A 12,950-nucleotide genomic window follows, 5' to 3' on the forward strand; every position below is an offset into this window, starting at 1 on the left:
AAGAATCGGGTGAAAGCTACCGTCTACCGCCCTACAGGCCGGTTTCAGATAGTGATCCAAACGGGTCGACCTACACTTCAGCTTGCCACAGAGCTCATACCTCAAGAGTGGTCGTATGTGGCCTGACACTCTGGTTCACTTGGCAGGCCCATTGCTACCTCATCCTCGAGGCTCGCCTTGTCCCATCGGCAGAGACTGTTCGTGATTTTTAATTGGAGCTGATTCACACTCTCAGGGGCCAGTTGGTGAGACTCCAAGGCAGCTCCGACCGCATGCGGGAGCGCAAAGAGGCTTTCCTATGACTCTGGGGCCCAAGGCCTTTCTTCACCATGGTCCAGGGTGCACCCAGATGGCACTACCGTCCACCTATGTGGCTCTTTCCTCCTCCCATCTCGTGATTTAGCCCCCATTGTATATACACTACCCTCCACCTGTGTGGCTCTTTCCTCCTCCCGTCTCGTGATTTAGCCCCCATTGTATATATTCTGTTCTTTCATTGGGAGAGTCTCCCCTTGTTGTTGATGTAGCCCTCTCTAGTAGAGGTGGTTGTAGCCCTATGGGCAGTTTTACTAACTAATGGAAGGATCTTTTTCTCGGGAAGGGGGCGGGGGGGGGGGGGGGGGGGGGGGGGGGGGATCATCAAGAAATTCTCTTTCAAGTGCCAACAGCTCATGTCCCCTCGTGCAAAACCTATTGCCTTCTCTAAATCTAGATATAATCAAAACTGAATTTCCAAAAACTAAAACTGCATTCAGATTGTTTGGATGTTGCATAAAGAACGATGTGAGAACTAACAGACAAGACATACTTCATCAGCCTGAGGCAGAATGACCACAGATGCTGCACTGGTATGGACTCGCCCGCTTTTCTCAGTGATAGGGACACGCTGAAAAGCATTGAATTACTGAAACTGTTGGAGAAGTCTATTTGTTTGTTAAAGGGTGGACAGGAGCAACTATATACCTGAACCCTGTGTACTCCACTTTCAAACTTCAACTTGCCATATGCACCAGTACCCGTTATGGAGGCACTTGCTTCCTTCAAAAAATCCGAAACAATATGTAATAAGCAGAACTCATTATGTGTGAATGGAAGCTCCTGATGACTTAGGAAATAGGCACACAGGAGAAACACAAACCTGATCCCTTCAACATAAAGCTCTACCTAAACTTCCAAACCATAAATTGGCAAACCAAGAAAGTATACACACATGGACAATACAAATCCCACTTATGCCACATCTTTAAGCCACAGATTTTGCATGCAGGCTGCTATTAGGCAAACGCGTTTACAAAGGTAATTTTGAACATGAAAACTAGCTGAAAATTGTGTTACTTTGTGTGCCATTTGAACATGCTACTACTATTATTGAGCCAAAATAAGTCTAGGAAAACCTAGGGAATGATGTCTGGTAACCTTGTTGCCTGTTTGTAGACCTATATTTCAAGAATACTTCATTGGAATTGTTACTAACCATCCGTAACACCTTTTTTTGCGCACGATGATGGTACTGTTAAATGGATGTTGTTACGCATTTGTTGTCAACATATAAGATATTAAGCCGATCAAGTCATTAGAGAAAGAGAAGTACACTTCTATGTACCAAAACTGTCTCACTTGTGCAGGTACTTTTATTGAAGTCTTATGACTGAATGTTCAATTAATTGGTACACGACATGAGGCGCATTAATAACTATTAAAAAAGGGTTAGGGCTCTCATTTGACATAGGTGCAAAGGAACATGGAAGTAGAGAGCTAAGGAGAAAGCCACATGCAAAAGAGGGCAACTCTCAGCCTCGTTAGCAAGATGCTGACCTCCTCACAGTAAATCAGCACCTGATTCTCATGTTTTTGCCACGTAGGAGACACCCCTTCCTGTCCTAAACCAACACCGTTGATCAGCAAATTGTGTCAAGAGTTTGTGTGTGACAATATTATGTATGTCTTAATCTAAAGTCCCGAGTTATTCAATTTTTGCTCTCAGGTTTCTAGTCGTGAATGCAACCCACCCTTGAGGCATTCTTTTGCAAACTTAGCATTCTCTTTCTGAATGCAGAGAATGCTTGGAAGAACTATGGTGTCGATATCTCTCTCTCTCTCTCTCTCTCTCTCTCTCTCTCTCTCTCTCTCTCTCTCTCTCTCTCTCTGTGTATGTGGATGAGGTTTCTGACTACTTGGATGCTTTGCATAGCTTTGCCCATGAAAGTGGTTTGTCTCTCAACCTTGGTAAAAATCAAGGTCATGGTATTTAATACGACCCCACAGTGGATCAGGAGGTCAGCGCCCGCATTCACATAAGGCCAGGAGATGGTGGAGTATACAGATGCTTACACCTACCTTGGAGTGGTTTTAAGTGGACCAGCATTTTCGTTGAGAAGAGCAGCAGAGACTAGATTGACCAGAGCCCATGCAGCATTGGGTAGATTGGAGAGGATGTGTTCACATGTTCAGTTTCAGGAGCCTCGGACGAAGCTCTGGCTCTTTGACACCCTGGTGGCTTCTGCATTGCTCTATGGAGCTGAGATTTGGGGACCTTCATTGGACAATCATGGGAGGACAGGTCGATGGATGGGGGGACATGGAGAAGCCACTAGTTTCTATGATCTCACGACTCATTAGAGCCAAGGCTTCAGTACCACGTGCCATTATACGCGCAGAGCTAGCTGCCCCTCCACTAGTGGTTGAGGCACTCACCAGATCCGTCTCCTTCATACACCACATCTGGGAACTTCCCAGAAACAGATATGCCCGCCTTGCACTTGAGTCCTCTCGACAGTTAGCCATGCAGGGAGATACAGCATCCTGGTATGGGGAGATGACATCATGGTTTCAAGCGCATAGACAGACTACCACCCTTCCAGTACTCACTGGATGCACCCTCTTCGACTCTCACACAGTCCGAGATTACAAGGCTCATCCGCCAGGACCTGACTCAGCTAGACATCAGGAGGACATGGATACAGCCAGCACAGGAGCTGGGCACGAAGATTGCTTTCTACAGAGAGCATCTTCTCCAGTTTACGGAGGACGGTTTTGTGACGAGACCTAGATACATGGACACCCACTTGTCTCATGGGATACGATGTGCTATTGGCCAGATACGACATCTTCACACCAGTTGCGGATCGAGACTGGGAGATACAGCAGAGTACCAGCAGAGGCCAAGACATGTCTCCTATGTGACCTGGAGCCTGAGACAGAGTTGCACTACACATGCCACTGCCCTGTCTACTACGAGATACGCGGCCGCTTCCACTGCTTGTTCAGAGAGTGCTTCGGACCACTCTCCATAGTCATGCGGTACGAGGATCAGAGATGCTTGGGTCTGTTTTTGCTCGAGCTGCGCAGACACAGAGAGAGCCTGATGAGAGGAGAGGTCAGCCAGTCTCAGAGACAGATCACAGACTTCTTTAGAGCAGACACTGGACACCCGGAGGAGCTACTACCACAGGAGAGCTCGCTGCCTCACACTGGAGGCACACTGATTGACCGAGCGACCGAGCTAGGGAGATCCAGACGCCCACGACTGCGGAGGACTACACAGCATCGACGGAGGTTGCATCAGAGGATTCGGATCACTTTGGCCCAACATGCACGACGCCCGGTCAGGCTATTGACCATGGAGGAGATCGATGAGATCCGCCAGCGACCGATGCCGGATCTTTTGTGATCTGTGATTTAGCTATCCCACCTATTTACTTAGATCACACCTAGCTGTTTTAGATTCCATAGCATTTTATTCTGTCATTTTTGTTACTCTGACTTTGTATCAGATCCACCACATTGTAACTTTCTTGTCTCATAGGTCATTTTGGCCTTCTGAAGACGTTAATATAACATTTGATCTCTCTCTCTCTCTCTCTCTCTCTCTCTCTCTCTCTCTCTCTCTCTCTCTCTCTCTCTCTCTCTCTCTCTCTCTCTCTCCAGGCTAGCCAGTCTCAAAGACGGATCACGAACTTCTTCAGAGCAGACACGGGACAGCCGCAAGAGCCACTCCCATAGCAGAGCTCCCCCTCATCTCACACCAGAGGCACAATGATCGATCGAGCGACTGAACTGGGGAAATCCAGGCGCCCACGACTGCGAGGACTACACAGCATCGACGGAGGCTACGTCAGAAGATTCGGAGCACTCTAGCCAGGCATGCACGACGCCCGGTCAGACTACTAACCATGGAGGAGATTGATGAGATTCGCCAACGACTGATGCTAGATCTCCTGTGATTCAGCTATCCCAGTAAGCCGCCCATTTTTGCTTAGTTCACATCGACCAGTCTAGGATCCCATAGTATATATCTTTGTTTTGTTTTTGTACTGTTGTTATTTTGTTACTCTTGACTTTGTATCAGACCCACCACCTTGTAACTTTCTGGTCTCATAGGTCACTTTGGTCTTTTGAAGACGTTAATATAACATTTCATTTCATTTCATCTCTCTCTCTCTCTCTCTCTCTCTCTCTCTCTCTCTCTCTCTCTCTCTCTCTCCTATTTTACATATAATGTCTTCCGGCACTTGCAAGGTATCTTCTTCTTCAACAAGGTCCACAACCATTGTGGAAAATGATCCAAAATCTCCTAAGTGTGGAGATAGCAACACAACCACCCAACCAACGACATCGGAAACCATGATCATGGCGTACTTGGTATCATTGCAAGAGACCGTAAACAAACAAGGCGAAGACTTACGAGCACTTGCAATGGAGAATGGCACACTAAGGGTACTTGTGGTTGAGAATGAGAATCTCAAGAGGACACTTGAGATGCAAACAACACGTTTGATACAACTTGAAGAGGAAGTCAAGGAATGTAAACGCTCTCTTGTGGACTTGAATGCTTTGAAGGAGCGGTTGAGCAAAGTAGAGCATGACCATGTATTGAAAGAGGAGAAATTTGACACTATGAGCCGGGATGTATGCGACAAGAAAAATGTATGCACAAACAAGTCTTGGACTGATGTATGTGGTAGCAATGTGGTTACTAATTCCTCACTCATGCAAGCTATGGTTCAAACAAAGAATGTTGAGAATGTGGATGTGGAGGAGTTGAAGGAACGGGAGCGACGTTCCAAGAACATTGTTATTCGTGGAATTCTCGAAGAGAAGTTAGAGACACCTCCTTCTCTTGCCATTGTTATTGAAGATTTCTTCAAAACCCACTTTGGCATGTCCGGAGTTATGGTCTATGGAGCACATAGAGTGGGGAAGCAAGGAGCTCCTCGCTCGGGAGAACGGCCAATTGTATGCACCATGCCGGATGAGACCAAGCGAAAGATTATCCTTGATAATAGTTGGATCTATTTGAGGGATACAAAATGTTTTGTATGTGAAGATCGCACTATTAAGCAACAAAATATGCGTCGCAAGGCATATGAGGAAAAGAATAATAAAAACAAGGAGATCTCTCATGAAGAAAATGTGCCCAAGGAGGAGACAAGTCTCTCAAGAAAATAGGGATGCGTGACCTATGAGACCGAGTTACAATTGAAAATATGCTTTTGGAATTGTAATGGATACCCATGGAATGCGGGGGTTGGCATTGATGAACTAACAAGCAAAGCCGATGTTGTACTTCTTGTTGAAACTTGGGAGCATGATACACAAAGGATTAACGGCTTGGAGGATTACAATGTACATTCATTGATGTGGTCAAAGAATCTCAAGCAACGAAGAGGACAAGGAGGGTTAGCATGTATGGTTAAGAAAGGATTGGAAGATTTTGTATCAATTGTGAAAGATAACAAGTACAAACGTTATGTATGGCTGAAAATTATGACACCAAAAAGAGCACCCATTTTTGTAGCCGGTTGCTACATTCCTCATCATGATTCTCCCTTTTATGCTTGCATGGATAGAGATCAACCATTTTCTGATTTGGAAGAGGACATTGCTTATTTCAAAGGTGAAGGTGATGTTATTGTATTTGGGGATATGAATGCTCGCACAAAAACATTGCAACATGATACTCAACAATTTGATATGCCATACATTTCAAGGGAGTTGGAGGAAGTTCACTTGTATGATCGTACTTCAATGGATGAGAAAGAGCCGGATCACTATGGAAAGTTACTTTTACACGTGCAATAGCACGGGTATGCTCATTGCCAATGGTGTATCTTTGTGGAGTGGAACCAGTGGATTTACATGTAGGAGACATAATGGAGATAGTGTGATTGACTATATGCTACTCTCTGAAGCCATCATGTATCGCATAAAGAGTTTTATGTTTGGTCAATGGACCCCGGAATCCGACCATCGCACCTTATGTATTGACCTTTCATGTGGAGAAGCAACTAAGCATGATAATCTCAGCCAAAGGAAAGAGAAGTTATCACTATGTATGGATTTCAAACGGGCACCAATGTACATTGAAATGGTTGAGCAAAAATTATGGATGACAAAGCTTCAATGTGATGCACCATTGGAAACTAAATGAGAAGCTTTCAAGAAAGCTATTTGTTCTTGTGCGGAAGAATGCTTTGCCATAAAGCATCTCCATGGTATCAACAAAGATAGATCACGCAAAAGGTGGTTTGATAAAGAATGTCAAGATGCTCGAAAGTCCTTGATAAAGCTTGATGCAACTATGGAAAAAGACAACTATCAAAGTCATTTGCATACATACAAGGCATTGATTCAAAAGAAGAGAAGAAGATGGGAAGTAAAGCAACAAGAATTTCAAGTCCAAGAAAAGGCACATGCATGTGGAAGATTTTGGAGAAACTTGAGAGGCAAGCGGGTTGAGAATTTTGGTAACTTGAGTCTAGTGGATATGTACACACATTGTAGACAATTATATGAGCAAGCAAATACTGAAAAAAATGCCATTTTATGGTTCACTCCCATGTATGCCGTCTTTTTTTACTATTGAGGATGTATGCGGTGGGCTTGAAAAGTTGGCCACTCGCAAAGCGGGAGATCTTCAAGGTATCAAGCCGGAGATGATCAAATGGACGGGAGATTTTACCCATGAGTGGATGTGTGATATGTTCAACCTTGCACTTCAACATGGTATGCCTTATGATTGGAGTACTAATTGGGTTAAGCCTTTGCATAAAGGAGGGGATGTAAAGAATCTAAGCAACTACCGGACTATAATGATTGGGTCTCTTATGGCAAAGTTGTTTGGGTGCATAATGGAGATGAAATTGAGTGATTGGGCGGAAGAGAATGACAAGCGTGCAAAGGGACAAGCGTGCAAAGGGACAAGCGGGTTTTCGTCGATGCCATAGCACCATTGATCATCTTGTCACTCTTCGTGTTCTCATGGAGGAAAGTCGGTTGAAAGGCAAGCGATTGTATTGTTGTTTTGTGGACTTTAAGAAAGCCTTTGATATGATTCCACGTAACAATTTGTGGAGAAGGATGGAAGAACTCCAAGTGCCAAGTGAGTTTATGCTTGCGGTTTCTCGAATCTATGAGAAGGTGATTTGTCAATTGCGCATGGGAAGAGAAATTTCAGAAATTTTTGTAAGCACTATTGGGGTTAAACAAGGATGTCCATTGTCACCAACTCTCTTTAGTCTATGCATCGATCAATTGGAACAAATGGTACTTGACTTTATGCAAGAAGAAGGCATTGAAGAGGTCACTATTTGCAATGCGGTAATCATGCTTTTGTTGTATGCGGATGATGTAGTGCTTCTAGCACACACTTTAGAAGATGCACAAAAGCTTATGGTTGTCCTTGAGAACTTTTGCTTGCATAGTGGGCTGATTGTAAATGAATCCAAAACAAAGGTTATGCTTGTGAAAACCAACCATAAGGAGAAGCCATACATTGTGTACAACAACGAGACACTTGAAGTTGTTGAGAGCTTTAAGTACCTTGGCCTTGAGGTTCCATCCAATCACAAGTGGCATGAATGTGCTATGCGTCGTTTGGAAGCGGGAAAGAGAGCATATTATGCATTTGAGAACATGTGTAATGCGGGAAACATCAAGTGTTGGGTTCTCAAGAAGTATCTTTTTGATGCATTGGTGACACCGGTTCTTCTTTATGGAGTTGAAGTGTGGGGTGGGAGCATCTCAAAGTCTACTTGGAAAGAGTTTGAGAATGTCCAAAAGCGTTTTCTTACAAACTTTCTCCAAGTCAAGACACAAACACCATATATGCTCCTACTTCTTGAGTCGGGATCTCTTCCAATTGAGGTTATGGGCATGGAAAGGGTTGTGGAGTACATGATAAAGATGCGTCAAAACCCCTCACATCGACTTCCTACAATTGCATGGGAAGCAAGCAAAAAAGTTCAAAAGACGCATAAAAGCAAGATCTTGAGCACGGGATGGATGCAAGACATAAAGAAGTGGTTTGGGAGATGGGATGCATTACACTTGCTACATGATGCTTCAATTGACTCTCAAGTGAATGAAGTTTTTCTACAACGCCAATGTATTACGGCTTGGGAGAAATCTGGTGGGTCACGCTTCATACATTACACCACCTATATTGCCCCCAACTACAAAACCATGTTCTTCGCTGAGAGAGGAAACCGTACTCACACTTACATACTTGAGCCTATTCCCTTGTCCGCGATACGCACTATCGCAGCAATTCGGCTTAGCTCCCATTTCCTTCGATGCGAGATAGGGCGTTGGGGCAATGGAGAAGAGTCAAATCGATTGTGCACATTATGCTCACTGCAAGTTCGAGAGTCTGAGTACCACACACTACTAGAGTGCTCAACTTTTGATCACATCCGAACTTGCTTCTCTCACATTTTCAGCCATAACTTAGACCTACACACTTTCCTCTCCCAGCCAAAGTGTGGGCTCTCCATTGCGACTCTCATCACTACAATTTTGGAGCATCGAGAGTCACTCATCAGCCATACACATACTACATTACATGTAACTTTGGTCCCATAGGTCATATTTGACCTCCGAGGACAATAATAAAATCTATCTCTCTCTCTCTCTCTCTCTCTCTCTCTCTCTCTCTCTCTCTCTCTCTCTCTCTCTCGTGCGCTTTCAGCACATTCCATAAGAGACTCCTCCCACTCAAGAATGGCAAGCCTCTCAATTTGGGTGAGAGCTCTACGGCTTGAGCATGAGAAAGTACGTTCACTAAAAGATTAATTGCTTCTAAAACAAGGATAATTCTTGACCACCACCCTCCTATTAAATGCCAACGGACACGTCCGACAGACACGTACCTTGGGAGTAACAAAAACTTATGGACTCAGTGAGAACAAGGCTGACACTGACAAGATTCATAAGCTGACGCACTAAGAAACTCACCTTATAACCTCGAAGACTAGTCTCTGTCACGTCAATAACCTCAAATTTCCAGAAATTCTTCTGCGCAAAACTCTCATACCTGGAGATAAAATGGCATTTATAATGAATCCATTGCACGTCAAACTCAACTCTAAAAATCACAACAATCAGTTGCTGTACATCTTAAAAAGATCCATCGCAAATAAAGAAGCCTCGTCTCCACCCGTTCCTATCTCCATAAAACAAAATTAACAGATAAAATTTGTGAAGTCAACTAAGTTAAAAGCTTGCTGTGAGAAAAATAGATTCCCTTAAAAGAATGCAATTTTTCAGAAAAAAGGCTTCGGAACATAAGTACCTGCTCTAACCTCCAGTATGCAGCTTCTACAATCAGCCTCATCCCTAGGAAGCATCTTGAGAAGAAGTTCTTGCTGCATAGTTTTTTCCTGTTCAGCTGCCAAATCGAGCTCTTCATTTGCCATCTTGCAAATTTCAGCCTCATTTGCAGATTCCTTAATAAGCTCTCGTAGGTTTTGCATTTCCTGAAATGAGCAAGGATAAACCCCAGAAACAGAAAACACTAATAGTAAAAGATAGAGACCAAAACAAGAAACTAAAAAGGAAAGGGAGAAGAGATACCTTTTGTTTCTCTCTCAGCCGCGAAATGCAGAAAATAAGTTCTTCCAATTTGCTCAGCTCTTTATTGACATTCATCATTTCAGTGGGGGACGCATCTGGCTGCCTTCAAACAAACAGCACAAGTCAGGTGGATTGAACCCACTGGTCATCAAGCCACCAGTCAAATTCCTGTAGACTTATCTTAGACCACAGAAACAGAAGGAAGCAAATAGTGTGTGTGTGTGTGTGTGCGCACGCGCGCGGGTGCGCAAAACCTGCATTCTGCACCCCCTGATCACGTTCTGCCTGCCTGCGCGCTGCCCTGTTCCGCGCCCTGCAGCCCCTGCGCGCTGCCCTGTCCTGTGCAGTGCAACACCTGCGTGTTGTCCAGTTCTGTGCAGCCAGACCCTATGACCTGATTTCAGCTGCTGGTGCTTGCTTAGCTGTGCGCGCGCAGGCGCGCTCAGCGAACGCGTCCTGAAATCAGCAGATTTCAACAGCAGTAGGGCATCCCTAATACAGGCGCGATCTACTTCGGCTTCGTCTCAGAATTGGTGTGCAGAGTTTGGTCTGTTTAAAAGACAGTGTGGAAATTATACAAATCTGTGGCAGGTGTTGTGTTAGTTTGATGTATGTCGTTTGTGATCCATGTACATATTTCTGTAGCTCGTGTACAGAGCTAGAGGTTATTAAAAAACTCAAAAAGTGCACTTTTTTCTAGACAGTTGCTCTTTGGATGGGCTTTGTTAATATATGTCCAATTCTCAGTGTGTTTTTAAGCATCAAAAACCCAAGGGAAATTCCTTGGAGGCTAATTCCTATGCATATTCCTATGCACGACCTCATGGATCCGGTTGCGCAGAATGCTATGAATGCAGTCATCCTGTTTTTCCAGGGACAAATGCCTACTACACAAGATGTCGGGCAATGGGTCGATTTCCTTCTCAAATCGTCAGGCTGTCCGTGGTGTTTATTTTGGTACTCGTGGATTTTATGAAGTCTTGTTGGTAGATAGTGAAGCCAGAAATCTGCTATTGGAGATGTCTCCTCTCTTTTTTTAGCACGCAGATGATTCATGTTTTGCCGTGGACACTGACAAAGGATTATCAAAGTCTTAAATGCCATAAATTCCGTGTGTGGGTAGAAATTGTTGATTTCCCTCGCACGTGGAGACACTTTCTGTCGTTGTTGGCTGCACAACTTAAGAAGGTAATCTGTCCCCTGAAATTGGATGCGAACACCAACAGGTTCTGCATTCTATGGGATATTGACAAGCCTACCCCAGAAGGCATTATGGTTGATTTTGGGGGACCCGTGGGTGGGCAAGTGCCTATTCAAACTCAAACCGAGCAAGTTTGTGAATTCATGTTTTGAATGTGGTAAATTTGGGGACATCCAATCTGAATGCCCTAACCCATTTTGCAACCCCCTCCTTCCGTAGTTCCGTCATCTTCTCCTATCCCTATGGGAAAACCTATCAGTGAAGCTAAGCAAAATGGAGGCTCAAGTGTTGAATGTAGCTCCCAATGTGGAAAAAGGGAAAACCGAACCTTCCCAGTCTGCAGTTCCTGGTAGTGGCAATGTTGTGAAGGGTAAGAATGTGGGGTCCAGTGATTCTAGTGCTTGGGTGGTGCCTAAAAAGACAGTGAAGATTCGCACTTCACCCTCCTCTCATAACTATGTTCCACTTGTCAATGCTAATAAGACTGCATCGTTCGAGCAACTTCCATGTAATGATAATCGCACGTTGGTTGACGCATGAGAAAAAGCAATGCATTCTTATAAAGATGTACTCGTTGGCGAGGCTTCCACCTCGCATGTAAATTCTGTGGAAACTTTTTCTGCACTGAATCAACGGATTGGTTCTTGCACAGATGTGGTGGAAGAAGTGTGCACGACTACCTAATTCCTTATGTTTCTTTTGCCATTTATACATATGATTTCTCATGCATAATCGCATTAGTTGCATCTCGTACAATGTGCATGGGTTATGTAACTTTGATAAATGGGGACTAGCCTGGCACTATGTAAATACATGTAGGGCAATATAGTTGTTTTTCAGGATCACAATCAACATGAGTTTGCTGGTCAGTGTTCCTATTATGCCGGTTGGATTGCATATGTTGGCTTGCATGGTTACTCTGGAGTTTTAATGATGGTTCGGCATGAGCTTCAGCCAGTTCTTGTGTGTAATGACCCACGCAGTCAATGAATGATTGTGCAATGTTTGTTAAATGGTCAGATTTATGAAATTGGAGGCATCTATGCATATACACCCGCTGGGTAAAGGTTTAAGGGCTGCCTTATAGCGAGACATCTCTTCTTATCCATGGACCTCCAATGCACTCCTTTGTGGTGATTTTAACAATACTCCCAATATGCATGATAGCACCACAGGCAATTCACACATGTTGCTAGTGGAGAGACAAGACGGGATCATCTCCTCGTTTCTGCACAAATGCTTGATTTCTGTCGTTAGTGTACCCCGATGTCTCGGGATTTATTTTTCAGCATACTACTCATTGCTCATATCGCACACGGCTAGATAGATGGTATGTACTCAACACAAAGCAATACGATGACTTTGTATGCGATATGAGAATGGATTACACATTGCAGCTATCGACGGATCATCATCCTGTTTTATTGAATTTGTACTTTGGGCAATCTTGTTGTGATAGACCTTGCCACAAACTGGTAACGTGGCAATAGACCCTGGCAGACACACACACTAGCCGGACAGTGACATGTGGCAGGCTGGTACGGAAACCCCGGAAAAAGCGGCGCAAAACGCGCTGACAGGCTGACGTGGCAGCGTACAGATCTCCGCAAATTACGGAGGCTGCTTTTTGCTGGCTGAATTCGCTCGGTGATTTTTGGAAGCTTTTGGGACAGTTGCTTTTGAATATTGAAAGCTTTTAAGTGGAATGCTTTTGGGGCTCTGCTTTTGGGCATCCCTTGTATCTATAAAATAGTGGGCAGGGCCTCATGTCACCAGGAGGTGTATTTTTCCTATTGCCTTCCGTAAATAAGTATTAGATATATTTATTTTATTTTTACTTGTTTGTCCCAAAACCCTTGAAAAGGTGCAAGTGGACATTGCATGGCCAGTGTGAAAC

At 44.2% G+C, this 12,950-nt stretch overlaps 1 protein-coding gene across 2 annotated transcripts in view; it reads right to left on the minus strand.

The window, feature by feature from the left end:
- Positions 1–12,950, minus strand: part of LOC147454119 (Peptide chain release factor 1) — a 50,155-nt gene that overhangs the window by 20,321 nt on the left and 16,884 nt on the right. Inside the window, exons 3-8 of one of the 2 annotated variants that reach the window (XM_086516122.1) lie at positions 9,853–9,951; positions 9,572–9,755; positions 9,394–9,442; positions 9,235–9,313; positions 964–1,038; positions 809–886 (exon numbers count right to left, since the gene is read on the minus strand). In XM_086516122.1, the coding sequence (XP_086372248.1) occupies positions 809–886; positions 964–1,038; positions 9,235–9,313; positions 9,394–9,442; positions 9,572–9,755; positions 9,853–9,951 (564 nt within the window). Of the gene's footprint in view, positions 1–808; positions 887–963; positions 1,039–9,234; positions 9,314–9,393; positions 9,443–9,571; positions 9,756–9,852; positions 9,956–12,950 lie in introns of both variants that reach the window. The other variant, XM_086516124.1, reaches the window with a different exon arrangement.

This window comes from Adiantum capillus-veneris, chromosome 7, assembly GCF_014529385.1.
Source record: "Adiantum capillus-veneris isolate H3 chromosome 7, ASM1452938v2, whole genome shotgun sequence".
In the NCBI taxonomy this organism is placed as follows: domain Eukaryota; kingdom Viridiplantae; phylum Streptophyta; class Polypodiopsida; order Polypodiales; family Pteridaceae; genus Adiantum; species Adiantum capillus-veneris.